Source organism: Bolinopsis microptera, chromosome 5 (genome assembly GCF_026151205.1).
Source record: "Bolinopsis microptera isolate Bmic1 chromosome 5, MBARI_Bmic_1.0, whole genome shotgun sequence".
Taxonomy (NCBI): domain Eukaryota; kingdom Metazoa; phylum Ctenophora; class Tentaculata; order Lobata; family Bolinopsidae; genus Bolinopsis; species Bolinopsis microptera.
The window spans coordinates 3,424,867-3,451,089 of NC_087076.1; the positions used below are offsets into that span (position 1 = coordinate 3,424,867).

The window sequence follows — 26,223 nt, forward strand, 5'->3', positions numbered from 1 at the left end:
TTAATGCCAACTTGAATGAGTATAAAGTGGCAAATTCAGTCAGTGATCGACCGATATGCTTACCCAAACACAAGGAAATGTTTTCAAAGGAAAAATTTTGAAATCGTTGAAACTTCCTCCTTATTAATGAAGATATCAGTTTATATTTCGACTTTATAAAGTACCCTGACATTAATCAAAAAGCGATGATATTTGACCAAAACCCATAATCATGGGTAGAGTGGACCGCTGCCAGTGTCTCTCTTTCCCAAACAAAAGGAAATGATATTAATTTGATTGACCGTTTTCAAATGCAAAATGATACCGAGAATGAAATCGGTCGCTCGCTTTTCCCAGTCATTTACAAATGTAATAGATTAAGAAGAACTACCATACCCGAAGACAGCTGTACTCGGCAATAAAGATTCAATAAACTTCAGCTAATTCACTAACTACCACCCTTATCCCGAAATACTAGGTATCGACCCGAACGCAACCCAAAGAGATTATTACAGCATGTGATCGATGTAATTTATCGAAACCTATTGCAATTCGTATAAGCCGTGAATGAATGGGAAAAGCGAGCGACCGATTTCATTCTCGGTATCATTTTGCATTTGAAAACGGTCAATCAAATTAATATCATTTCCTTTTGTTTGGGAAAGAGAGACACTGGCAGCGGTCCACTCTACCCATGATTATGGGTTTTGGTCAAATTAACATTAAGAATAAAGATTTGGCGGAATGACAGGCTGAGCGCGGCCCAGTAATAACGCATCGCGCTACAAGGCCCGATGGCACGTGCTACGAAGTAGCGCGCGCCGGGCCAGACCATTAACAATGGTCAATTTGAGTGCTGAGGCAAGCGCTATCAAGATTTGCGCGCAATCTATACATTCACACGTGCGCATGAAAATTGCTACATTGTTCATCCATGCACATGATCCAGCTTTTGTTTCGATTTATAGGCTACGGCTTGCTTGTTGCTGCTTGCGTCGGTTTTTGATTTATTTATTTTCGATACTCTTGGAGTTGAACATTTTGTTTTCTTGAACACATGAGGTTCAGAATCAAGCTGCATTAAGTAAAGGTCGTAAATTTGGAAACAGCCAAATTTCTGAAAACCGAGAGCAAAATTATGCTTATGCAACGGGATTCGTTGGAACTTTTAAGCTTTATTCTCCTTAAGACTAAGAGCATCACAAACAAACAATTTTATCGATCATCTGTCGTTTTAATTTTATTTTGCAGGGGAGCCTGGCCACGAACATTTGCGAACTGTGTGAATATTCAGCTTTAAGAAAGGTATAATGGTCGCATCTAGGATAGCCATCATAAACAAGTTAAGCCTTGAAATAAACTGAGTTATGGTTTGTAACAAGACAACAGCAAAAAATTATAGTTTATTTACAACAAGATCGCCAGTTTCTGATTTAGTTGTCAGTTGTGGAACATACAACAAGAAAATTGAAAATAATCTTGTGCGAGGGTAGGGACCCAGATGTCGTTTCTAACCCAAATAAACTTTAAGGAGGCTTCTCATCCCAGCCTTCTAGAGTTCATCACAAGTAGCAACCACCTTAACGAATGAAGATCCTTGACACCCAGACACACCCTATCGGCGAACAAACTTTGGATATAATCTTACATGCTCCCGAAGGAATCCCTGGTTTCGTTTATGGTCTTTCTCGAATCTCATCGTCACCATGACCAGCACTTTCACTAGATCACCAGCTCTTTCACTGAAGTCATATCGATTCCATATATCGTCATCGATTCCAGGATTTCGTTTTTGGCGCAATGCCAATAACCGGTTATTATTTAAAAAAATTAAGTATGCAATATTTCCACATTTTCATCATGACGTATATACTATATCATAAAACCAAACTAATGAGACAATTTTCATAGAAAAGATGGGCGATGACAAGAATGACCGACGCCGGCGGAGTACTCTAAGAGTAGAAGCGACTGGAACCTACTACAGTCCAGTCATTCCAGCTGGAAGCCAACGTATAAGCAATGGGGGAGCAATGAGGGAGAGTCGCATTCAAGGCAGCATTCGACCTCGGGGTCGATCTCGGGGCGACACTCTCATTCCAATACACCCACTCTTCAACAAGGGGAAAATACGACAGTTTCTATATGACGTTGTGGAGGATAAGCGGTTCCATTCCTCCATGTTGTTTATTATCCTGACTAACACCGCCTTGATTGGTCTTCAGACCGTCCCTTCAGTTCATAACAAGATTGGGTGGTATCTCAATCAACTGGATGTGTTTTACCTTGCAGTGTATTTTGTCGAGTGTATCCTCAAGCTTGGTGCTATCCATTTCAGTTATTTTAAAGACAGATGGAACGTGTTTGATTTCTTCATCGTTATAACCTCGCTAATTGATTTCGTATGGCCCATGATCATGGAGGACCAAAACTTATCTCTCGACACCGACCTTTTCAAGATTTTCAGACTCCTGAAAAGTTTCAGGGCACTGCGAGCATTGCGGGTAATCCGCACAATTCAGTTCCTGAAAAATCTTCAGATCACGGTGAACGCGATAATCCAATCCATTCCTGCTCTGGGAAGCATCATTATGCTTATTGGACTGGTTCTGTACATATTCGCTATTATCGGGAAAGGACTGTATAAAGACGTCGATCCCATACGTTTTGGAAATATAGGTTAGAGAAATTATAGATTACTAAAATTGTATAATAAAACAATCATTTTACGATTATGTAAATAATTTTATAGTAATAATCAATTAAAATCTGAAGATTGTGAACTTTAAAAAGGTTTCACAACGACCTAAAATCTGCAGGGTTTGCTGCGTTTAGTCTGTTCCAACTGATTACACTAGACGACTGGTTCCTGATGTACTCGGAAGTTCAACAGAAGCACCCTGACTACTGGCACATCCTCATCTATCTTGTTACTTTCATTGTCTTGGAGAACTTTATCTTCATCAACCTCTTCATCGCCGTTATCGTTGATAACCTGGAAAGGTTTGCAGAACACCGTTTTTTACATTTGCCATTCTTATTTGGATAGTTTTGTAAAACCAGAAAAGATGGAGTAGAGAGGAATAATCATATGTACCGCAACAGTTTACAACTGACATGTGTCAAAACTAATAGTGTGACTTTACTTTGAGCGGAGCCGCGACCCCTTACGGGACTACCTGAGCTTTTAAAATATTTTAAGCTTTCTGTGGACTTTCTGGACTTGAAAACTGTAGGGGAGGTTACACAAATGAAACTTCTCCTGATCTGCTGTGCCCAGAAACTATCACCAAACTACTGTTGTTAAATGTTCACCCAATGTTCCTTCACACAGTAGATACATCAATATGTCTTATACAGAGCCATGTGACGTCAATCGTGTTGCATGGTTAAAAATACTGGAACGGATCACTTTTTAAAATCAGGAGGCAAGAGTTGGACCATCGAGCTACATCATACATATCTGTAAATAATGTGTGTGTTTCTCTAATTTCTCTAATATCTACAGACTGCCTTTAATTTCCCTCCGTCGTGAAAAGGACGTATTCACATGTTGCCAGCTGACTTATTGCAAGCTTGTACGTGGGATTGTACTTGGCCTTCTGCTGAATAGTTCACTTGAAATTAGCCTGATTCTTTTCAATTGATTAATTGATTGCTCGAGGCAAGCTGTTTGTTGCATATTTATAATTAGGAGTAGGAGTAGGAGATCTAGGTACATATGTACAAACTTTAGGACCAGCTTGTTTTGTAATTGAGACTCTATTACTAAGCTATAGTACTATAGTACAACATCTTTTAGTCACATACAGACATAAAACCAAGGCAGCTGCACTGTGAAGTAGTATCTTGGCATAATGGCAACTCACTTTGCTTTGTAACGATCATTATATGCATTATTTGCTTTCCTTAAAACTATTTCGATTATAAAGTACGATTAAAATGTAACCGTTTCGATAGCATCGTAATTTTATTTCTATTCAGGATAACTGAACATCTAGCTCTGGCTGTTCCAGCTTCATGTTATAAAGATCGATCATGTGTTCTTAAAACTTTGCAATAGTTGCAAGTCTCATTAATGAAAATGCCTCAATGCTTGTTATCATTCACAGCATTCTTCACACTGTCCACAATTTGACATAATGTCTTGTTACTTTGTTTAGATTTAATGTTGATCATGTCTGAGGGCCGGTAGATTAAGGAATTCTCATTTCTCTCGCCCATGCTTAACAAAAAGGCCCCGTTGTGTTTACTCATACTACTGCTTCAGTACTCGCTGTAAAATATTTCTGTCGACTTTTTATTCTCGAAAAGCATTATCCATTATCAATAGAAACACCACCATGTTTCGACTCGTGTTTCGAAATTGTGTGAATTTCACCTTAATTGAGCCACATTTATGAATGAACGGATGGCGATAATTAAATCATCGGCACATTATCTACCACTTAATTAAGCATTCCTACTCGTTACCTTAACGCATCTACATGCCCTTCAATTATTTAATTTCTCGAATCTAAATTGAATCTGTGGTCCTGGAAACACGGAATAAAACCAGAAGATTGCTAAAACTACCCCTACTCCCTGGTACTCCCTCCCGTACTATCAGCCCGATATCATGTCAGGAGCTCCTTCCCCGTACGTGTAGCTATACGTGTGATAAGTGGGATATACACCACTATATTACCACTATGGTTCCACACAGTGTCCAGCTCTGAGCTTCTAACACCTTGTCCGGTTTAACGTGTGGTTTGTGCTCGGTGTTTTAGTGTTTGTTGGTACCTGGTGGAAACCACCACCTCCTTCACACATTAATTATTATTCAATTTTCGCCTGGTTCTATCCCATACCTGCCAGCTTTCTACTTCGTTCCAAAATCCAATATTCACCTAATCATTTCATCGCAGGGAGTATTCATACTCTAAACTTCTTCATGGTGTGCCACAGTCGACTGTAGCACTTAACCTCTAACTATCGTTGTTGAAGTTCTCTTTGATGGTCTATGATCAAAGACATTTTTTTAATAGTAACCTTTAATGAGATATTGTAACATATCATTACGGTTTAATGAGTTAGAAATTGATTTGTGTTTGTAATTGTTGTCTCCAGATTCTAGAAGGTTAATGAGCTGTCTCTATTTCCTCCCTACTTCTCTCTTGACTTTGACAAAATAGTCTGATTTAAACTTGCGGTTAAACTGCAATCAGAATTTACACTTCATTGAAGCGTTGTAAAGTTAGTCATCTTTTCTGTTTCTAATTTCCACCACACCACACCACACCACACCACACCACACCACACCACACCACACCACACCACACCACACCACACCACACCACACCACACCACACCACACCACACCACACCACACCACACCACACCACACCACACCACACCACACCACACCACACCACACCACACCACACCACACCACACCACACCACACCACACCACACCACACCACACCACACCACACCACACCACACCACACCACACCACACCACACCACACCACACCACACCACACCACACCACACCACACCACACCACACCACACCACACCACACCACACCACACAACACAACACAACACAACACAACACAACACAACACAACACAACACAACACAACACAACACAACACAACACGTCACACTTAACCCCACTGCACCACACCACATTTCAGAGCTCACGCTGCTGCCAGAGAAGAATCGTTGCAGGTGTCGGCTAGTGTAGAGTCGATGGACTCGAACGAGGTGGTCACAGCCATGGCTCTCGATGAGTAAGTTTAAGATATATTTCTGTTGAACAACCGACTCAATTAACTTGATTTGATTTGCAGCTTGTTAGGTAGGTAGGTTGTTGCTTCACTGTTAGAAATATTCAGCTGCTCAGCATATAATGTTTTCTAAAGTACACCAGAATCTCTCTTTCAGTCAAATATTGCACGTTTATTTCACGTCTTATTGATCGAAAGATTGGTTTCATGTTTTTGGTACAATTCATGCAGGATCTGGATGAGTGAATCGAATCAATAACTTTCTCGATGATTCCAATTTCAATTTGAACCAATGTTTTGAAATACAATCTCGCATTTCACTTATTCGGATCGGTTGTGTGTCCGTTGACTAAACATTTTATCGGACTATTTGATGGACGGGTAGTCCGTCCAACTGTCACGTGCACGAGCAGATCAAACGCCACAATTTCAACCTTCATTTTATTTCAGGAACATTCTGTTTTTTCTCAGCAAACTTTTTTTCACGCAAACTTACATTTCACACCAAATCACACGAAACTTTTAGAGATAAGATATTCGACGAAGTGCCCCCCTCGGGTACAGTGGAATTCTACTACGAGGGCCGGAGAGACAACGTTACCAAACATATCGCCCGTTACACTGAACTCATGGCAACCCTCGAATTCTACATAGAGCGCAGTCAGAGTCACACCAGAAACCTTAACAAACTCCTCGAACTAGCTAAACGGTCAAGTCATTGACACTCTATAATATAAAGATCTGTGCGACACAATGCGACACAGTGCGACACAGTGCGACAAAGTGCGACACAGTGTGACACAGTGCGGTCATTGTGTAATTTATGTTATCATGTTATTACTCCTACTGTTCACACACATTTCTAGGTTCATAGGACGGACTATATCGTATTCTATTGCACAAGTGTTAGATTCAAGTTACCGTGTCAAGGTTAGCGCCTGTTTGCCGATCTTATTCAACTTAAATCCCTTAAAAGTTCGGATGGAGTTTTATGGAGTTCGTAACGTTTTTGAAATGATCGCCCTCATGATAACTTACAATTCCATGGTGTTAGGTCACAAATTTATATGTTTGTCATATACATGATGACATTGCGATGTTTTAAATTTTCCCTACTTTTTTGTCAAAACATGGTCAAAATTGTGTGTGAATTTCTCATTTTGTTTATTTGGCACACGATTCACCTCGGAAGAAATAATAATGACATTAACAATACATATGTTATGCAGCTGCTGAAAATGAGTCATTGTTAGACAGATTTGATATTCCCCAAAGTTGGCTATCGTAAATAAATACCTCTGATTTCTCTTTGCTTCAGTCCCTCATTATTATAACTCGGACTTCTTCACAATGAATATCTTAGATATTTATATCAGTCACACTTTTTAGAGAATAATATTACTTTTTGTCAGTGTTCATGTTGCTTGATCCAGAATGTAGCATGTAGTATGGTAGTTTTATAAGAGTTTCAACACATATCAACTTTTAGCGTTCTTCACATGAGTCAGTTCACTTGTACGAATTCACTGTTCTGCTTATAACAAGAGTTACGTTTGATCGAAGCTACAATACTGAACTGTAAATGTTGTCATCAGCAGCCAGATATAATTCTTACAATCATAAGATATTATTTGTGATATGTATTTCTACATTTGTTTTAGTCATGTTCGATATCTGCTCCTTACATTGAACGTAGTCGTATATTGCTTAGTAGCTAGCAAATTATTATTCAGGCTATACTGAGCTGTGTAATATCAAAAGAGTATGAGACAATGAAAATCACCGTTTAATACTCCTAAACTGAATCTATATTTAAGTAACAATGCAGTGGTCAATGGTTATGTATTTTACGATCATCCAATACATTCAATATGAATATCATTGCTCACCTAAATTATGTAAGGTCCTGGTTCTTCCCACTTTTCTAATTTCCTCTCACCTGATAGAGACAATAAAAGCACATTACATGTTAATCGAGGTTTTTTTCATGATCATATAAATAAAATAAATAATATCTTATTTCATATTTTTATAATTCCATAACTTTATATTGTTGCCTCTTGTGTTTTGCAGAGCATTATTCAGTCAACCATATCCATTTATCTGTGTTGAGACTTGAGTGTATGTGGCAGGCTAATTGGGATTGACAGTACGTGACCAGTAATATAATATTATCATTCGAATTATTCTCTTTGGAATTGACTGGCAGAGTTACCGTGCTCATTTTAACATTTGAGAAGTTAGCAGCTTTATTTTGTGAATTTGTATTCAACTTTCAACCACTTTGCTTGAAGAATTTGTATTGAATGTTATGAGAAATATCCGGAATGAATGAGTGGCTCTCTTCTCTGATCTTTTATAATTAATCCGAATTATCCGATATTGTATTCTGTCATCACTTTTTTCAACGGATTCAAATTGACGTAACAGCATGGACAAATGCTCTGCTCACTGTAAATCTCGTTTTTGAATTTCTTCATGGGTGACGTATGTTGTTTAGGCTGACAATTTTATATTTTGTACCGTCAACAAATGGGCTCGTTAATTTTAGCCACGCCCACAACGAAGAATTGTCAATATGTGATAAAATTAAACTGTGATATTTATACTTAATTAGCAATCACTATTAACGCTATCAAGCTACAGCGATCTCTGTTGTTTAAACATAATTAATATCTTGACAAACCTATATTATATTGATGAAGGAGCAAATATGTTGCTCCGTGTAGAGATGACCGTGTAATGAATTCTTGGCTGACTTCTTGAAAAGTTTTGCCCACCCGCTGTGCATATATATCAATTTCTATATGTTAAGATAGAGTGAAGATACATATCTTTGATATCAATTGTGTTGGTTGTATAGTTTATCTGCTTGTATTCGAAGTTTTCTGATATATATAATATGAAGAAGCTGTGTCATTTCGTGAAAATTTCGTGCATATAGTGCTTAATAAAATCCAATTACTTTGACATATACAGTCATAGACTCTATACTATAGAGGAGTTCTTAACAACTTTCAGCGACTCAAAGTTATAACTTATGTACTTATTAGGTTTAAACGCCGCCTTTTGGTCATGGTCAAGGCTTCGCATTGTTCATGTTGCTAGTAAGGGGCTCGACAGTCATGTAATCCACTTTTCCGATCATAATTTAATTGTTATATGGTTTATTGATGTTATCGTTTGTTTAATCTACTTTCGTCTTTATATAGATTTTATGGAATAAAACAGATTTTATCTGATCGCTCGAAGTAGAACTGGATAGAGAGCTGGTCAGGACGCTGATGTTGAGTTATGAGAGCAGACTGAAGCTGTTGCCGTCCTCATGTCTCAAGACAATCCTCCCACGAGTTGCTTCTCCTGCACTCGCTTCACAAATACTCTTTCAAGGTTCGTTTTGTTGCTGTTTCGTTTTCAAATTTACCCGGTTTTCATGCTGCTCTATTGTTTAAGACAAGTTTTCTGTTTAACTTTAAGTTTAACATACGACTAAGTAACTGAAGATGTAGAATCTGCTCCATTAACATTTCGAATCCCGGCAACTTGATAAACATTTCAGATTAGTGCGACGAAATAGTATAAAGCCTTACGAAACTGATACCTCAGATAAGGTAAATAAGTCAATTTAGAATGTCAGTAGTTTGAAGATCGGCAAGTTTCCATAAACGATATTTTATGATCGGCGCCGATAATCGCTTATTGAGCGCTTTCTCGGCGTTTTTTTTAAAAAACCGTTTATAATCGATTTTTTTACGATTATAAACGGTTCAAAAAAAATCGCTTATAATCGACTATAATTGATGTCATAATTCAAAAAAGCGCTTTTTTGAATTTAAAAGCGCTTATAAGCGCTTTTAAGCGCTTATAAGCGTCGCTGAGCGATTTGAAAGCGGTTTTCCAGTAGGATTGGCGCCAAAAACGGGTGGATAAGCGGTTGGCCGGATAAGCGATTCGTAGGCGCTTTTTTGAACCATTTATAAGCGATTATAAGCGCTTATAATTGGGGTGCAATTTAGCTGTTTGTAAAGCGCAAATAAAGCGCTTATAAGCGCTTTTAAAATTGAGTCAGGAAAACGCTATATTACATCTTATAACCGCTTATAATCGATTATAATCGCTTTTTAGAAATCGCTTATAACGGCTAATTCATCGCTATTTTACCGCTTTTACCGCTTTTCCTATCATCCATGGCCAGGTGAGCAGGAATTAAAAAGCGCTTATAAGCGCTTTATTTGCGCTTTACAAACAGCTAAATTGCACCCCAATTATAAGCGCTTATAATCGCTTATAAATGGTTCAAAAAAGCGCCTACGAATCGCTTATCCGGCCAACCGCTTATCCACCTGTTTTTGGCGCCAATCCTACTGGAAAACCGCTTTCAAATCGCTCAGCGACGCTTATAAGCGCTTAAAAGCGCTTATAAGCGCTTTTAAATTAAAAAAAGCGCTTTTTTGAATTATGACATCAATTATAGTCGATTATAAGCGATTTTTTTTGAACCGTTTATAATCGTAAAAAAATCGATTATAAACGGTTTTTAAAAAAAAAGCGCCGAGAAAGCGCTCAATAAGCGATTATCGGCGCCGATCATAAAATATCGTTTATGAAAACTTGCCTGAAGATCTTCTCCAAAAAACAAAAAATATAAAATAGTAATCAACAATCCGGCAAATTATTGACAATTTTAAATAAAAACTTGATTTGAAGTCAACAATTTTTCAGCACAATGTTAATGGAACCACTGTCCTCAAAGTTTACCAAAATGAGGCTGCTCTTAAAATGGAAAAATCTGGTAAGTCTTTGACTTTTAATCGATTTTGTTAACGTCCTGTGCAATTGCAAACCATGGTGTGACTGTGAATGGCAGTGTCTTTAATTAGAGCTGCGAAAATGACACGAGTGCACATGCATGCATAATTTGCATATGCTTAATTGCTTACGGTTGCCATTATGCTGCCGGGGAGTGTGTACCATTGTACCAAAAGGATCCTACCGCCACAAGACACGGAGATCGACACCTCGTCCACTAGTTTGCTATGGTCACCATTTTTTGTGCTATTTCATAATTTACTATCGAAAGTTCCGGTTGGCGATTCAGTTAATCGGTGTTCTAAAGAAGTTTCTGTCACATCCGTGTGCCTTCTTAGTTCAGATTGATAAACGTCTGTTTACGTATGTTTACGTCAGGCCAAAATATTTGGTGTAAATTCTACGAATGGTACAATAGCGAGAGAAAAGCAATTAATTAAGCTGTCATGCCTGATATCATTACTCATTGGATTTATAATCGATTCAACCATCATTCAGTTAAATAGCTTGCGTCCATTCTACATCAAAATGCAGTTCTGTTATTTAATCCTAATTATGCTGGTTCACGCGGCCCGAAATTGACCAGAATCAAAAGTTTGTATTTTCAGTCATTTGGAGCGTACGTAATAATTTATAAATGGTGACAGTGAAACGGTTCAAGTATTTAAGATAAATATAACCACAGTATTATCGATACACTTATAAGCTATAGACGGAGACCCTCTCGTTCTTGGTCTGATTACTGTACAGTTTCTTGAGACCTCCCTTAAGACCACACTCGTACATGAAATATTTATATTGATTTGTGGTCAGGTACTTCGGATCGTGCATATTAATAAAAACTTCCATGTTTTAGTCTTTTCTTGAGAGATCATCTCGTCTTTGAAAACGGCAAAACGGTGTATGATTGATTATAATTTTACATTGTGTGCAATACTGCGTTTCATAAATGAATGGCAGTATTGCTGATTGCAGAATTGCACCCAATAAAAGTCATATTTCTAACTTCAAGTTTCAGTTGAAATGCAGTGAACATTCTGAACTACAGTGTTTCCATGGTCACACTAATTTATAAAAAAATATTAGTTCGATCAATCTGAGCTGCGGTCCTTTGAAAAATGTCAAAGACTGTCCACACTCACAATTTCTTCAAGCTATTCAAAACAAGACCTCAAACTGTAAATCAAAATGTCAACTTTACCGCTGGACTACTCCTTCTGCAATTTAAAGTGGCTCATTTATTTTAATCAAATAATTCACTCGATATTTTATCAAAGCTTTTTGTCCGCTGCGATAAGACTAATCAAAATATCTTAATACAATCACTATCACTTGTTAGTTCAAAACTTGGTTGTCTATGGTTTGTTTTATATGATTATGATGCCTGAATAAATAGTTCTTTTCTTAGCAAATTTAAAGCATCTTATGAAGTATATTGTAGTGATTTGTAAATCTGCTTTTGTCCCTTTATTTGATTTGTCATATTCCTCTGAACGCAAAACCTAATTTTAGCGAAGTGGTGGCCAACACTGAACGGGTGTGTATTTTAGCACTAGCCGGCGTAAAACTATTTAGTCTAATGGTATGTCCATGTCGAGTACTAGAAGCAGACATATGGGTGTCATTCGTATGACAAAGAATTTCGTCGCAGGCTTTTACTAGATCGTTAAGTCTTCTCCCTTCTAAATGTTGTATGTGTAGCTCTGAAGGTTTAAGCTTGGAAAATATGTTTTATGTTGTCCAATATTTTCCTTTTTTTCTTGTAAAAGTTGTTATGTTTATAAACTTTATCGATCAAAACTCCACAATAGTTTCGGAGTTTTAGATTTCCATCCTCGTAAACACCCTTAATATAAGTTCAGGAAGATCTTGTTTTATAATGTTTTGCTGTAAGATTTATTCTGTTTTTTAGTTATACTAGACAGTATTGTTGTTTATTCATAAACTACCTATCGCTTACACTTACAGTACAACCATTTAGAATTGGCGGTAGAGATCTCTGATAATAATAATAGAACTAGAAGGCCTTATTACGGTTATTTTACTCGAAACGCTAGGAACTTAGATCATACTTAACTTCACTAAATGTATTTTTGACCTTAGAATCGATTAAAAAGTGATCCGGTAGAGATTGGATTAATTTCTATGCGTATTTCTATTGTCTGACCTACTACTAAAAAACCGCCAATTCTAAATTAGTGTATAGACCTACTAGTGTAACCCGTGCCTACGGCCGGGACTTTACTATCGCAGTTGAAATGCAAAAGTATAAACCCGCCTATTATATTCTAAAAAACGCTTTACATTTTCGTAGTTAAAACGATGCGAAAGTATGAACTCACTCAGTCCAAACACACCGCAATTTAATTCTGAATGCCCGTCACGTATCTAATGATAATACTTGATAGGCAATCTTGAGGTCCCCTGCCAAATTACCTAATTATATAGCAAATCTGTTATAAGGGGAGAGAGAGCGAGAGTGGGAGAGAGGGAGATTAAGTGAGACACTTTAGTATCACATTTGTGTCACAAAATTATCAACTAAATTTAAACCATTTACCACCGACCGATTTGAAAAACCTTATTCATTTAGCTTCATCAGAGTTTTTTCGGCACTATACCGAAACAGACCCACAGATTTTTTGGGATCATTAGTAGAGATTGTATTTGACAGTTGAGATTGTCATCAACAAGTTTATGAGTGTCGTGTACATTGTGATCGTTTTAAACCTATACCTCGTTTTTATCTGGAACCAGTAAAAGTATTTTGCTTTTATTAGATTCCTCAATCTTGCATCACTTTTTAAAGAAATTTAAGATCAATTTTAAGTCCCTGTTACAACGCTAGACTGATGCCGAGAACTAGGAACATGTCTTCTGAAGGTAAGAGCCCCTCCCCCCTAGCCTCTCGTTTTTATTTAGAACCAGTAAAAGTATTGTGCTTTAAAAAATTGACTCTTAATCACAGTGCTGGCAAGCACGACCGTGGCTTTTATACATTTTATACTATTATACTAGGGTTGCCATTATCGGTACAAAATTTTGTATCGCGATGATCGATAATTTTTTCAAAATTATCGCGATAATATCGGTTATCGGCCATGAATTTGGCAATATAATTGAAGTAATATTTTTGTATGCACTCTGCATACTTGAATTTTGCTCCTATATATTATACTCTACGTTACATTGTAACATCATCATTATATAGTTAGAAAATGACATAACAATGTAGCTATTATCATTAATTGAATTTGATTTTCTAAAATGAAACATTGAGTCAGATTTAATCTAATTTAATAATTTTTTAACAATTGTAATATAACAACTATAACAGCCAAAAAAACAATTGAATCAAAGAGAAGCTTTTCTGCCGTTTCCTCGATATGACCGAAATTTCGCTGTTTGATTCAAACAGCGAAATTTCGGTCATATCAAGGAAACGGCAGAAAAGCTTCTCTTCAAAGATAATCCAAAATATCTTTTTTTATTTTGATAATTTTCTGTTTATCAAAACTTTCTTTGGTATTCAACATGGAAAAAGTCAAAACAGTTTTCAAGTATTAAACTACTAATAGATGACATTTATTTCCACAAGTCATTACTTATTCTCGTACATTTGTGCCTTAATCAGAATAGATAATTTTGTTTAAAATCGCATTCTCCCAAATTGCTGGACTACAATGCCCCCCCCCCCCCCCCCCCCCCCCCCCCCCGGTCCCCCTACCCATGTGGACTGCAAAACATTTTAGCACCATTGACCCAATCGGATGAACATTAGGACGACTGTGCTAAATCAAGCTATTTTAACATGTAGTTCTTAATCTTATACGTAAATCCTCGCCAAGTCCTCCGGTTACACAACTGTTTGCATTGTACTTCACTTTTCACGCGAGATTATGGGCTGTTTTAGTTTGCTGTACGATCTGTTCTGTTGCTATACCAGTTCTGCTTTCACAACGTGGCTAAGATCTTGTGACATAAGCAAAGGTAAGCTGCAGTCTATATTTAACCCGCTAACCGTGATCTGGTGATGAAGTACGCAGTGAGCTAATAGTAATACTAATATATAAAGATGATTAATATGTTGACGGATCATGCAGCGGATCATGACATTACACGTTACACAAGGGCTCGGGACGTGCTCCGAACTGCTGCGGAAGTAATTTAAAGGGCATTACGGAGAGGCATTAGTTTGCAGTGAACTAATACGGGGGATTATATGATTACTGGCTGCTAATGTGGGGTGGCTGCTAATGTCTGATTAGATTGTCTGTCACTTGTTTTGTGGTGTTCTTAGTCAGAGTTGTGCCGCTTCATTTCATGGTTTGACGTGTGCATGGTGAAACTTCTCATGAGTTATGTGGCGCTTGTACGGTGCGTCTCCTTCTTATTATTATTCAATATTGAGGTTGTGAAAACTGAGAGAACTCTCCAGACTTAGTGCTTTAGTGACGCCTTTTTCTGACGATTTACTCGAATAAAATGATTTTGGAGTGCAATCCAATGCAATATTCTGACAGTTGCAGCTACAGGATCATTTAGATTAATCAATAAATTGTCTGCGAATGTAAATATTGACTATATGCGAGTAAACCTTACAAACCTTGTATACTCTGAAAGTTTCTTTGTAAATGAAAACAATTTATCCACCAGATCGGTTTTCAAGATCTTTGCTATTTGGTTTAAACTTCAAAATCGCAAAAAAAACAGCACGATGTTTGGCCTCTCAACGTGTTTAAATCATGATCCGAATGACGTATTGTACAAGGCTGCTTCAATCATTTGCAATAAGATACTACAGTTCTCTGAACTGGAGTTTTCATGATAGTCAATGGTATTCATTTTTTCATTGAGAAGAACACGTCTTGTTAGATATCATATCCCAACATTAATCGACACCTTTGCTAGCAATTAATTTACTTGTTATCTCATATCTGTCCCAATACAAGGTTTCCTTCTCTCCCAGAAATAACATGTTCATTTATCTGTACCACTCAAAAAGTTCGCTGTTTCGTGTGCTTATTAATGAAACTCTTCAGATGAGAAGTTTACATGGTATGAACATTAGATCACGTGGTATGAACATCAAATCAAACACGTTGACCAGGGAGAATAGTGTAGGAACATAATTTGTTAGGTCGACAGTTCATTGTCCTGAATGTGTACGCTCTCGTGTACTCTGTGTAATAGTTATCTATAAATATCATTCTTGACAAGGGTATCATTGACAACATCGCCAATTAGCAGAGATTATTATATACGATATTTGGCTAGGGTCCCCTTATATTGGACGAATAAGAGCCCTGCACAATAAACTACGTCATTCTCCGCGAATAACGGACGAGTCAATTTCCTAATATTAAAATGTAACGCGACGTCATGTTTTTTTGCCAGGAACCATTTCACCGAGTCTAATATTGTCCAATAGCAGTTTCGTAACGTCTCCAACTTGGAATATAGAATTTTATACCTTTTTTTTCTAAAATCCTAGAATTCGGATCATGATTGTACTTGAAGATCGGGAGAGTTTAATGGAGAAAGATTGTGCCGACACTTATATTCATCAAGGTATTCTTGCATATTTTTATGATCGCACCTTAAGTTTTACAAGGCATCATTAGTAACTTGTTAAGATTTATTGATTCTTGCCGTTCAAGAACTCGCTACAAAGATAAATCATCAAATACCACGTGGTCGTCACGATTGGTTAGAAGTTTGACACATCTTAATAACCATATCAATAGTTAATTAATCTTCACGGTGTCCTGGAGTTAATTTATAGTTAATTAGCTTGAATCTAGGGCTGATTTGTCATATTCAGTAGCGTTACGGTAGCGTGATGCTCTGTATTACTAATATCGAATATTATTGGGTAGATCAATTGCTTTATCACAGCTAACGCTCTGTTGAGCTTCAGTACCAAGATCCTCATTCATTTGGCTGTTGTATTAAGGATAATCAGATCGCTACTATCACAACTTGCTCAAAAATTCCAACGGTCCCAAATATTTTGAAATACTTTCTATTGTAAATTACAATAGAAAGTATTTCAAAATTGTAAGGTCATTTGGATTTCACTATTTAGTAGTGTTGTGACACCCGTCGCGTGATCAGCATGGTTGGCTCCTGCAGAAACTTCTTTTCATTAAAAGTGTAAATGAATGCTTGTCATTGGCTTTGTGAACATTAATCCTTGTCTAATCGAAATCCCATAATGAATAATGATAAATGGTAAATTATGTTTGCTTGATTCACTAGTCAGCTAGTCAGCTAGACAGATTTAGATCTAACAGTGAACCGTGATATCATATACGTCACAATTCTCCAGCAATTACTTGTGGGCTTGTCTCGACTTAATTGAGCTGTCTTTGTTCTAGTAATTTAGATACATAATTGCGCTCGAAGATGCAATTATTAACAAGATGTGAACTCAGATTGCCTTGTTTCCTGGATATAATTTCCAGACAAAGCTACATCACACCAGGCTATTATCTCCACTTCTTTTTCTCGACCACTGTGGATTTTTAATATACTTTTCGATTGGCACTCTGACTCTGTTGAATTCCTCCGCACGCAATCGTAATATTTTTTGTATTACATGCATAATGACAGGATATATTCATCCTTCATAAATTTCGCTACCATTTATAAGCATCTAATTCTAGTCATGGCCATAGTAATTACATACAGGCCATATAATAGTAATCACATAAGGGCCAATCTTCGAAATTAAACCATGCTCAAGTCAATACACAATAAGAGTAATGATTTTCTTGAGCCAGTGCAGCAGTTTTCTTATTTACGCAATACGTTGTGGTGGCAGTATAGTGTTAGAAATATGGTCCGACTACTCTGATTGAGTTGTTGGTCACGTTTTCCTCAGAATAAGTACTTTTGGGTATGACGTACAAAACTCCCTCATTACTCTTTTAAAATATTACATTTAACAGATCACTATATCACTGTATACTTATAGTACTATAGTATATATGTCATTACGGAAACTCTTTGTTCCGCTGCAATTGACCGGCTCGAGCTTCAATTTTTATGGCTGCTTTATATAACAAAGCAGGTTTCAATGTTTACGGTCAGCCCAACTGATCAAATGTGACCCTGGTATATAGTTAAGATACTTGGAGCTGAAGTAATACCCTAATGACACTGACGCGCGAAGTCACGTGCCCACTGCCTCCACAACATATGATTGTACTGTCTACTGCAGCAGGGCGTTCTATAAATACTTTCCCCGGTCCCGCCTGCCTCCTCCTCTGTGTGATTATATCTAAATCTGGAAACTGCTCATCACGTGGCTATTTTCTCTTTCCTGATAGGCTCTCGTTTCGCGTGGTGGCTGCTGGTTGGACAGCTGCTACCGTGACTTGGACCTGTAAATCCTTGTGGGACAAACTTGGCACTATTCTGATTCGTAGTAGTAAATATACTTCGTGACTGGTTCTATATTCATAATCAGGCTCTTCAGATGGGCTTACTTAGCCTGTATTTCTCACCGTTTCCAAGTTTACAAATTAATAGTAATTATCTTTGTAGAAAATTAGCAATTTTAACTGGGCAGAACGGTGACAACGTATTTCTCACGCTTTGTTTGCAAGTTTTCCTCTTAACTAACTGAATTGTGAATGTTCTTTTTGTACTCTTTGGAATTCACTTCATACGTTCCATCATGTCACCACCATCTACTGAATATGGTGAGTTCGGATGGTTTATTTGTAATCTTAATTCCAACATACTATAGAGTATAGAGCCTACTTTTGCTCATGGCTTCCTAGTGGTGTTGGGATCCTGAAGTTGTCATCTGGTCGTTAGTATGTACTCCTACAGTAGTAAGTTAGTACATGAATTTAAGAGAGCTTTCGAACACGTTGCATAGTATATATTGTCAGTTAGAGAAATAATTATCAAATTTTTATAACGAATAAATATAAGTATAAAGTGATATTTTGATCAATCCAACCATAATTCTCACGTGTTAGATTACTTTCACATTTTGATTATATCGTGTTATTCATAGCTACATGCTAATATCTTGATTTTGATCTAATGTAAGTGAATTTGAAATCAAGATCTGCATAATACATATTCAATATTTATCTTTAATTAAGTACTGATGTATAATGTTGACCGCTTGATGTTCCGAAATATTTAATGCGCAAAATTTCTCAGGTCATGCTACAAATAGCGTGAAAACGATTTGAAAATACTTCGGTTTGCTTCGCTGACATGAGAAATAATGCCATTAGAGAATGAAGCCCCTCAGTGCTGTAACATTAAATAAAATTTAGCCGCACAGTCACGAACCTTTAGTCCTTACTTTGACTTTCTATAGTTAGTATCTTATTTTCTACTTCCATAGCTTGTCAAAATATCCCAACTCCGAGACTGCTTTGTTGTTACCATATATGGGCATGACAGTGACAGGTGGGTTAAATCGGTGGAGATGTTATCTTTATCAACGTTAAGAATCTTAAGATAGCCCGTGACGTTGATATGAATTGTCTAATTGTGTACTTAGTAGTTTTTTATAACATAGCAGGCCGACTCCTTTAATTGATATTACACGTATCGGTATATTAACATGACAATTTCTCGCATCAAATTTTATTCGGTCATATTTTTAGACATTTTGTGACATTCGTATTTCGTGTGGTACCAACGTCAGTAATCAGTATCTATAAATGATGGATTCTTCTGATATCGGTTACTGTCAATGACAGTGTCATTAATTATTTATATTTAATTTTTAACGGGACTTTTTCTTGAGGAAATATAAATTTGGATACATCGAGATTTTGCCTCGTTCTTCAATGAAGAATGTTTCCGTGTGTTCACTGTTCATGTTAGTTACAACCACATGAGAAATAATCTACAAGATTGCGCAATTCCATTTATAATTTCAGAGTTAGAGGAACAATTTAGGATAGTGGATCTCAACAAAGATGGGTTTATAGACGCCGAAGAGCTGAAGATGGTCATGAAGAACCTGGGGATGAAACACAGCGATGAAGAGATATCGTTAATGATGCAGCATGCCGATATTAACGGTAATGTGCACCCCTGTTAACCCTTAATACTATAAATTAAAGGATTTCCATTTCCAACTTTATAGTTTAGGAATTAGGATTGCAGTGCATAACTGATTAGTCCGTCAACGTAAATTAAGCGTTTATATTTTTATATAAACGATGAATTTCTGAGGCCAGGCTAGGTAACCTTATTTTATGCATGTGCCAAGTATAAGTATAATAATATATCCGCAAACAGTGATCGTCAATTGCTTGATTTTGGGGAGCAATGATTTATAGGCACACTGCACAGTCATAAACCTTACAAAATAGCAAAATCGTTAATCAATTACTCCCACGAAATAAACAGGCAGCGGGAAGATCGAAGAGGACGATTTCATGAAAGTAATGTCCGATTATTTGGACTCAGAAAAAGAAGAGACCCTCGACGTTAGAGATCTATTTGACTTCTTTGACTCAGATAAAGATGGTTTTATTTCCCAACAGGAGCTACAGGTGCTACTTTCCCTACTTTTAACATCAATATTTTTGTGCTATTTGAGTACTCGCCAGTGTAAAGCACTTGGAGACTGGACTGTAGACATAGTATTACTATTAACAAGTGTTAATTTTAATTTTTCAGTTTGCGATAAAAGAAGTGTTACAAGACTCTATCTCAGCGAATGAAAGTTTGTAATTTTTGTTGTATTTTTGCTTTTTAAGTTAGACTTTACTGATTGTAGAATCGCGAATGCAATGTTGCATGCGCAGCTCGCAAGGCATTGGTATTTCTACTATTGTAACTACTTATGTTTCTTCAGTTGAAACGATGATGAAGCTAGCTTGCAAGAAGGCACGCAAATCAAAAGACGCTATGATATCTTTTAGAGGTGCGTTATTGTTCAATTTCATTACCATCTGAACTACTGTGATTCTTAATTCTTTATTGGGTGGAGGTTCATCCCGACAAATCCAGATTTACGGTTGAAAAATTTGATACGTTTTTACCATCGTCGGGAACAATTTGAATAACAAATAATAAATAATCATTAATTAGTTTATACATTTAATTTTATCAGATTTCCAACTGTTACTCGAAGATGTTGGCTTCACTGCTTGAGACTGAGTCAACGAATATGTGACTAAACCAGACGTCAAGTAGCTTTAAGTATATTTGAACATGGATCCGATTTTACCACTGACGAGTCGATTGACGATGCAATGCTACTAATACAATTTCGTCGTGCGAGAAGCTTTATTTCATGTGCGGTGCGGCCAGTAGTGCATCGCGCTACAACTGTAGTAGTGCATCGCGCTACAACTGACGAGTTTAACTTAAAACAAGATATTATAGTAATGTAAATTTCAGCAAGATGCTTGTGATTAGATAATTATTATATACTGGACCACTGAGAGTGAGGACGTTATTTAAGAATCTTGAGACCGTTCTGTTAACATGTTAAAATATTCACGGATAGCTTGACAATTAAAATATCCGAAGAAACCTTTAAAAATGCTATACCACATTTGACTCGCAAACTAATTTAAATGATTTTATTAATTTGCTGTTTTTATCAAAAATTTGCTTACCGAACATTATTTGGTCGGACATTACGTGAGCGCTGGAGACCTCTGCGTTTGCATAGCATAATGTCCGACCAAATTAAAGTCCGGCAACCATGTACGTGCAGAGAAATGTTTGCATCCACCCAAAATAATGTCTGCACTCGATGCCGCCCAAATAACTTGAATTTATCGACCCGTTGCTCAATTTGTATCAGTGCTATAAATGTACATAATGTTTCTCTTTAAATTTGATGTTTGTTCTATAGATGTTTCGAGGGAAGCACACCATATCCATATTTTACTATTTTATAGCGTAGGCCGTGTTTCAGTTTGACTTTAGTCGTGATGATAACATTCATTTATAATATGAGAATTTAAATTATTATTATATTATAATAAATTGACCTTTGCTTGTATTTAGTTTGTTTACATATTTATGTAGAACCAATTTGTTTTCTAAACTAATGAAGCGAGCATTTTAATTTCTCTTAAGTGGAAAATAAAGCACCAAGAAAAACAACCATATAATGTTACATTTGTGAGGAAATTGATAATTTTATTAAGGAAGTAACGAAATACAATTAATAATCATCATGCACTTAAGCAATCAATCAGCTCTGGCAATATTATATCCCTTGAATTCAGGAAACTAATTACTTATTTTAAGTATTGACATCAACAATTTAATTTACTCGTCTGTCATTGCTAGCTTATCTAGCGGCCCTTATCAAGGTTTCACCCTTTACAGTATAAAGGCTCTGGACTATTTAGCGATATCCAGGTTATAACCCTGACCTTCACCTAGTAATTACTTTACAACAAGCCTGAAATACCAAAATAATACCGCATAAATAGTCTCGAAGCTCAGGTTTGACCCATTCGATATAAGTTAGAACGTATTTACATCAAATATAAAAACTATGATCCCCTACTTGAAAACTTCGGACAAGAAGAATGTTTATGAAAATTCACAAAATTCGTTATATCTGTGTCTACTAACTAGTTGCTAAAGCTAAGCTAATTATGCTATCAAATAGGAATAGAATGATAAACGTAAACAAATCTGTTTTCGGAAAATTAAACTTCAGAAAAATAACAATAACTGAATACTGATCACATCGAAATTCTGATTATTTGTGTCTCTGAGTTTTTGGTATTTCGGTAAAAATAACTTATTAACGGAATAAATTCAGATAGATTAATAATGTGTAATCATAAACACATTATGATTACACATGGCAAAAACGTAGATCTTTAGTCAGCCACGGACGCAGGTTCGCCACTGCACTGATAGATACTGATTTTCTTCAGACGTCAGATTAAATGTCAAACAAAAATGTCGTTGATGTCAAGAATATCATCATGTTTCCGTTAAGAAAGCTGAAGCATAATCAGACAAGCTGCTTAAGAACTATCTTGAGAGTAGAAGGAAGGGAGCTACCCAGCGACATCATCTTCGTCTTTACTGTGTGCAGAACTTCATCATAAAGTTGGAGTTGCTCTCGGCACTCTGCTAGGTCCTCTTTTTGTCGATTCAACTGACGGGAACATTATATTAGCGTACATAAAAGTATTTCCAACAAGCTGGCTGGAAATTATCAGCATTCCTGTCAAATGTGTACATCACAGAGAGTCGAGAGAGGATCTTCTAAAAAAGAGGGAAAATATGCTTACCTGGAGGAGGTTTCGCTCGCTGTCGATCTCCAGTTTTTCGTAATTTTTCTTTCCCTCTCTCAGTTGCTCGGTCAGCTCCCCCAGACAGTACTCATTTGACTCTAACTGCTGCGTGTACTCAACTATCGTGTTTGTCAGCAACTTGGCTTGTCTGTCTCTGCTTTTTGCTCTAAATGGAAAATTCTTCATGAAAAAGCTGTACCAATAGCGGTACCGGGTACGGTGTTTTCGTCATTAGAAATCGCATTTTTTTTAACAATTTGACTGCCTATCTTATCTTTCGGATCTAACACCAAAAATTCTTGCATATGGAACCAAACATAAATTTAGCCCATTTTACGTTCTTAGTGAGTTTCTCACCTCTCATTTTGATCTACCAAGGATGCTTTTAACTCAGTGATAGTTCGCTCCAACATAGCCTTGTCATCCCTAAGAGAGGATATTTGTTTCCTCGTTTCCCTGTTGATGGAAACTGAACCAGCCAGATCCTCGAGAATCTCCACTGCAGTAATTATGTAAAGCACATTTCCTGAAAGGTTAGGCGGTCAATAAACTCAGAATTGAATAAGTCATTTGTAAATACCATACACACACATAGACATTGTCAGTGGCATCCATGTAAGGTTTTAATGGAGGGGGCCCTTCCAATTAAAAATAGCGAAAGGTCTATTAGTTTACGGAGAATTATCCCATTAAAATAACGTGTTGTCTCACCAATAAGGGGAGGACAAGAAGGCTGTATTTGATACTCCGTGTAGTCCACATTGTGTTTGTTACATAACGACGGCAGTAAAGGCACCAATTTCTTGCGGAGAAAATCGCACATCTCGGAGGTATCCTGAATCAGTTCGTTACAGGTGTTGTACTGTTTGGCTATAGTCTCACTCTTCTCCAGCAGGGAGGAGTACTTCTCTTGGAGCTCCTCATCTGCTTCTCTCAACGCAGCAAACTCTTTTCTTGTTTCAGTCAGTTGCTTGTAGATTTCGTCAAGGGTAACTTCTCGGCTGTCCCGTTCGTCGATCAGAAATTCCATTTCCGTTCGAATTTTGCTTTTATTGTGCCTCAGCTCTTCGAAGTCTTTTTTTAGTGTCTCTAGATCGGTAGTACTCGAACTGAGTTTTGAGAGTTCTTCTTCAAGTCTGGAGATTTTAGTTTCGTACATGGAGCATCTTTTGTTGGCATCGTCCAGCCGATCTTCTAATTGTATTCTCTGTTCGGTTTGTTCAGTCATTTTGTTGTTCTTTCGGTCGAGGGCTGTGGACAAGTGACATATTTGCATCTCCAATTCCTTGTGTGAGTTCGATAAAATGTCGTAGTTTTGTTTTTCCGACAGCAGATGCTCGCGGGAAGTGCAGTTTTCTCCAGTACAAACTTTAGATTCTCTAGACACAGTCAGCTCTTCCTTCAGCTCTTCGTTCTCTACTTGAAATGTCTCTCTCTCAGCGGCCAGCAGATCAAGAGCTTTCTTTAAATTTCGAGCCGAACATTCGTGTTTGTCCCGGTCGATATTGGATCTCATTAACTTTTTCCTAAGAATTTGAACTTGAGTCTTCTCGCTGAGGCCGTCCAGTTCAATTTGATTTTCCTGGTCAGACGACACCTTGGACCGGAATGATTCTTCCAGTTCATCTTTTTGTTCTTTCCTGAAATGTATACAGATCAGTATTCGTATCAGTTTGATTTAATTATGGAAGACGTAATTTAGTGCATTCCTGACATTTATTTACAGGAATTATTTGGCGGTAAAATTTGAAAGAAGCTTGCGCGAAAATAGCTTTCGTTTGCTCATTTTCAAAACGTTCGGAGTTCGCGCCCGCACAACTTGTTGTTATTGAGCTATATCGATAATATTTATTGAACACATGACACTAGGACAGACATGACCGTCAATTCGGCCCTTCTGAACATTGTTTTGAATAAATTCAATTTATTCAATTACTACTTTTATTCTCCTCGCATTATAATTCTACCAGGATTCTACTTTAATGCTCATTCTCGCATATTTACACTCATCAGCTCGCCGTTTTAGATCTTATTTCTAAAAGGACTCACCCTCTAAAACAATATTTATCTTACAAGCTATGTAATCATTAATTCACCACCTTATAAATACGAGCCGTCAAATATATACTGAAATCCGAACAATAATCGTGCGAAAATTGCTACTAAACATTGTCAATCTTTATAAAGGAGTAGGCCAAATTTTAGTTCCCATAGCAACACAGATGAAGTATACAGTGGCCAGCCTTCATTTGCCACTCATCTTTACTTTGTTTCGTTTATAATAGTTTGTCAAGGTGTATTAGTAAACGTAGTAATGTCTTATTTCGCTTTGGTATGGTTGTTCATCCTAGTAGGGTCCGTATCGGCCACTGACGAGGATATGGCACAGGACAAGAGCCAGGAAACCTTTATAATTTTTGTCTTTTTATCAGTTATTATTCTAATTGTTATCAATCTTGCGGGGATCCTTTTTATTGTGAGCAAACTTCATTTTGTTCAATCTAATTTGTATTTAACTCAGATCAAATTAGAGCAACTTAATCACCATCATGGGTCGGCGTTTGAAGGCCTCGCAAAAAGACTTGGGGATTTTGCCAACGAAATAAGGAAACTTGTGGACGGTACAAAGAACATTCTCATCAAAACAGTGAGCTCCATCAACGAGTTCTCTACAGTTCTACGTCCTATCTTGGCCCTTAAACGTGACGCCAGCACAGATCCCCTGTATTCTGACACCTGGGTGGACCTTGAGTTGGGAAGTTCTGTTCAGACCCCAGTTCAGGGACAATTTATGTGTCAGGATCTGGAGGAGGAGGAACACTTTTACTACTTCTAGGGTTGACGGTCTGGTTAGTAACAATTGCTCCCAATATCAAACTTTCCAAAAATAGATTTTGAAAACTTTATTTTTCGGCACAAATTATGATTGACTGGTCATCACTGGCTAGGAGCTTGAACAAACCTCAAATTTATATTCAGCCCAGTTATTTACCCAAACAAAATATATGAATGGTTGGTTACCACTGCTCAAGGCTAAATTGACATCTAAATTTTCCTAACAACTTTCTACTTTTCGAGATAAATTATGATTGATTGGTCATCACTGGCTAAGAGCTTGAACAAACCTCAAATTTATATTCAGCCCAATTATTTACCCAAACAAAATATCTGAATGGTTGGTTACCACTGCTCCAGGCTAAATTGACATCTAAATTTTCCTAACAACTTTCTACTTTTCGAGATAAATTATGATTGATTGGTCATCACTGGCTAGGAGCTTGAACAAACCTCAAATTTATGTCCAGCCCAATTATTTATTTTTCCTAACAACTTTCTACTTTTCGAGATAAATTATGATTGATTGGTCATCACTGGCTAAGAGCTTAAACAAAC

At 37.0% G+C, this 26,223-nt stretch overlaps 3 protein-coding genes across 5 annotated transcripts; 2 read left to right on the top strand and 1 right to left on the bottom strand.

Annotated features, from left to right (window-relative positions):
• Positions 1-1,894: 1,894 nt before the first annotated feature.
• Positions 1,895-6,575, top strand: LOC134814635 (cation channel sperm-associated protein 1-like). The gene is made up of 4 exons (XM_063822787.1): positions 1,895-2,658; positions 2,799-2,982; positions 5,663-5,758; positions 6,282-6,575. The coding sequence occupies exons 1-4, from the start codon at positions 1,896-1,898 to the stop codon at positions 6,475-6,477; spliced, it is 1,239 nt and encodes a 412-aa protein (XP_063678857.1). The 5' UTR covers position 1,895; the 3' UTR covers positions 6,478-6,575.
• Positions 6,576-8,988: 2,413 nt separating this feature from the next.
• Positions 8,989-21,616, top strand: LOC134814637 (uncharacterized). 3 transcript variants are annotated; one of them, XM_063822789.1, is made up of 8 exons: positions 8,989-9,145; positions 9,315-9,366; positions 10,478-10,547; positions 19,483-19,626; positions 19,958-20,103; positions 20,231-20,276; positions 20,409-20,477; positions 20,667-21,616. In XM_063822789.1, the coding sequence occupies exons 1-8, from the start codon at positions 9,081-9,083 to the stop codon at positions 20,705-20,707; spliced, it is 633 nt and encodes a 210-aa protein (XP_063678859.1). In that variant the 5' UTR covers positions 8,989-9,080; the 3' UTR covers positions 20,708-21,616. The 3 variants fall into 3 exon arrangements, with proteins under 3 accessions (XP_063678859.1, XP_063678860.1, XP_063678861.1); XM_063822790.1 differs by lacking the exons at positions 8,989-9,145; positions 9,315-9,366; positions 10,478-10,547 and adding an exon at positions 16,030-16,135; XM_063822791.1 differs by lacking the exons at positions 8,989-9,145; positions 9,315-9,366; positions 10,478-10,547 and adding an exon at positions 18,923-19,003.
• A 62-nt stretch (positions 21,617-21,678) lies between these two features.
• LOC134814636 (uncharacterized) lies at positions 21,679-24,482 on the bottom strand. The gene is made up of 4 exons (XM_063822788.1): positions 23,542-24,482; positions 23,188-23,356; positions 22,828-22,996; positions 21,679-22,691 (listed from the first exon to the last, which is right to left on the bottom strand). The coding sequence occupies exons 1-4, from the start codon at positions 24,344-24,346 to the stop codon at positions 22,545-22,547; spliced, it is 1,290 nt and encodes a 429-aa protein (XP_063678858.1). The 5' UTR covers positions 24,347-24,482; the 3' UTR covers positions 21,679-22,544.
• Between the last annotated feature and the right edge of the window lie 1,741 nt (positions 24,483-26,223).

What these genes read in the sequence shown, in the direction of transcription:
- LOC134814637 (XM_063822789.1), top strand. Translation starts at nt 9,081, where the DNA reads ATGTCTCAAGACAATCCTCCCACGAGTTGCTTCTCCTGCACTCGCTTC. An exon ending in TTTCCCAACAGGAGCTACAG is followed by an intron (nt 20,104 to 20,230) that starts GTGCTACTTTCC and finishes TTAATTTTTCAG; the next exon opens with TTTGCGATAAAAGAAGTGTT. An exon ending in CGCTATGATATCTTTTAGAG is followed by an intron (nt 20,478 to 20,666) that starts GTGCGTTATTGT and finishes TAATTTTATCAG; the next exon opens with ATTTCCAACTGTTACTCGAA.
- LOC134814635 (XM_063822787.1), top strand. Translation starts at nt 1,896, where the DNA reads ATGGGCGATGACAAGAATGACCGACGCCGGCGGAGTACTCTAAGAGTA. An exon ending in CATACGTTTTGGAAATATAG is followed by an intron (nt 2,659 to 2,798) that starts GTTAGAGAAATT and finishes TAAAATCTGCAG; the next exon opens with GGTTTGCTGCGTTTAGTCTG. An exon ending in ATCGTTGATAACCTGGAAAG is followed by an intron (nt 2,983 to 5,662) that starts GTTTGCAGAACA and finishes ACCACATTTCAG; the next exon opens with AGCTCACGCTGCTGCCAGAG.
- LOC134814636 (XM_063822788.1), bottom strand. Translation starts at nt 24,346, where the DNA reads ATGAGATCCAATATCGACCGGGACAAACACGAATGTTCGGCTCGAAAT. An exon ending in TTCTTGTCCTCCCCTTATTG is followed by an intron (nt 23,357 to 23,541) that starts GTGAGACAACAC and finishes CTAACCTTTCAG; the next exon opens with GAAATGTGCTTTACATAATT. An exon ending in TTGGTAGATCAAAATGAGAG is followed by an intron (nt 22,997 to 23,187) that starts GTGAGAAACTCA and finishes TTTTCCATTTAG; the next exon opens with AGCAAAAAGCAGAGACAGAC.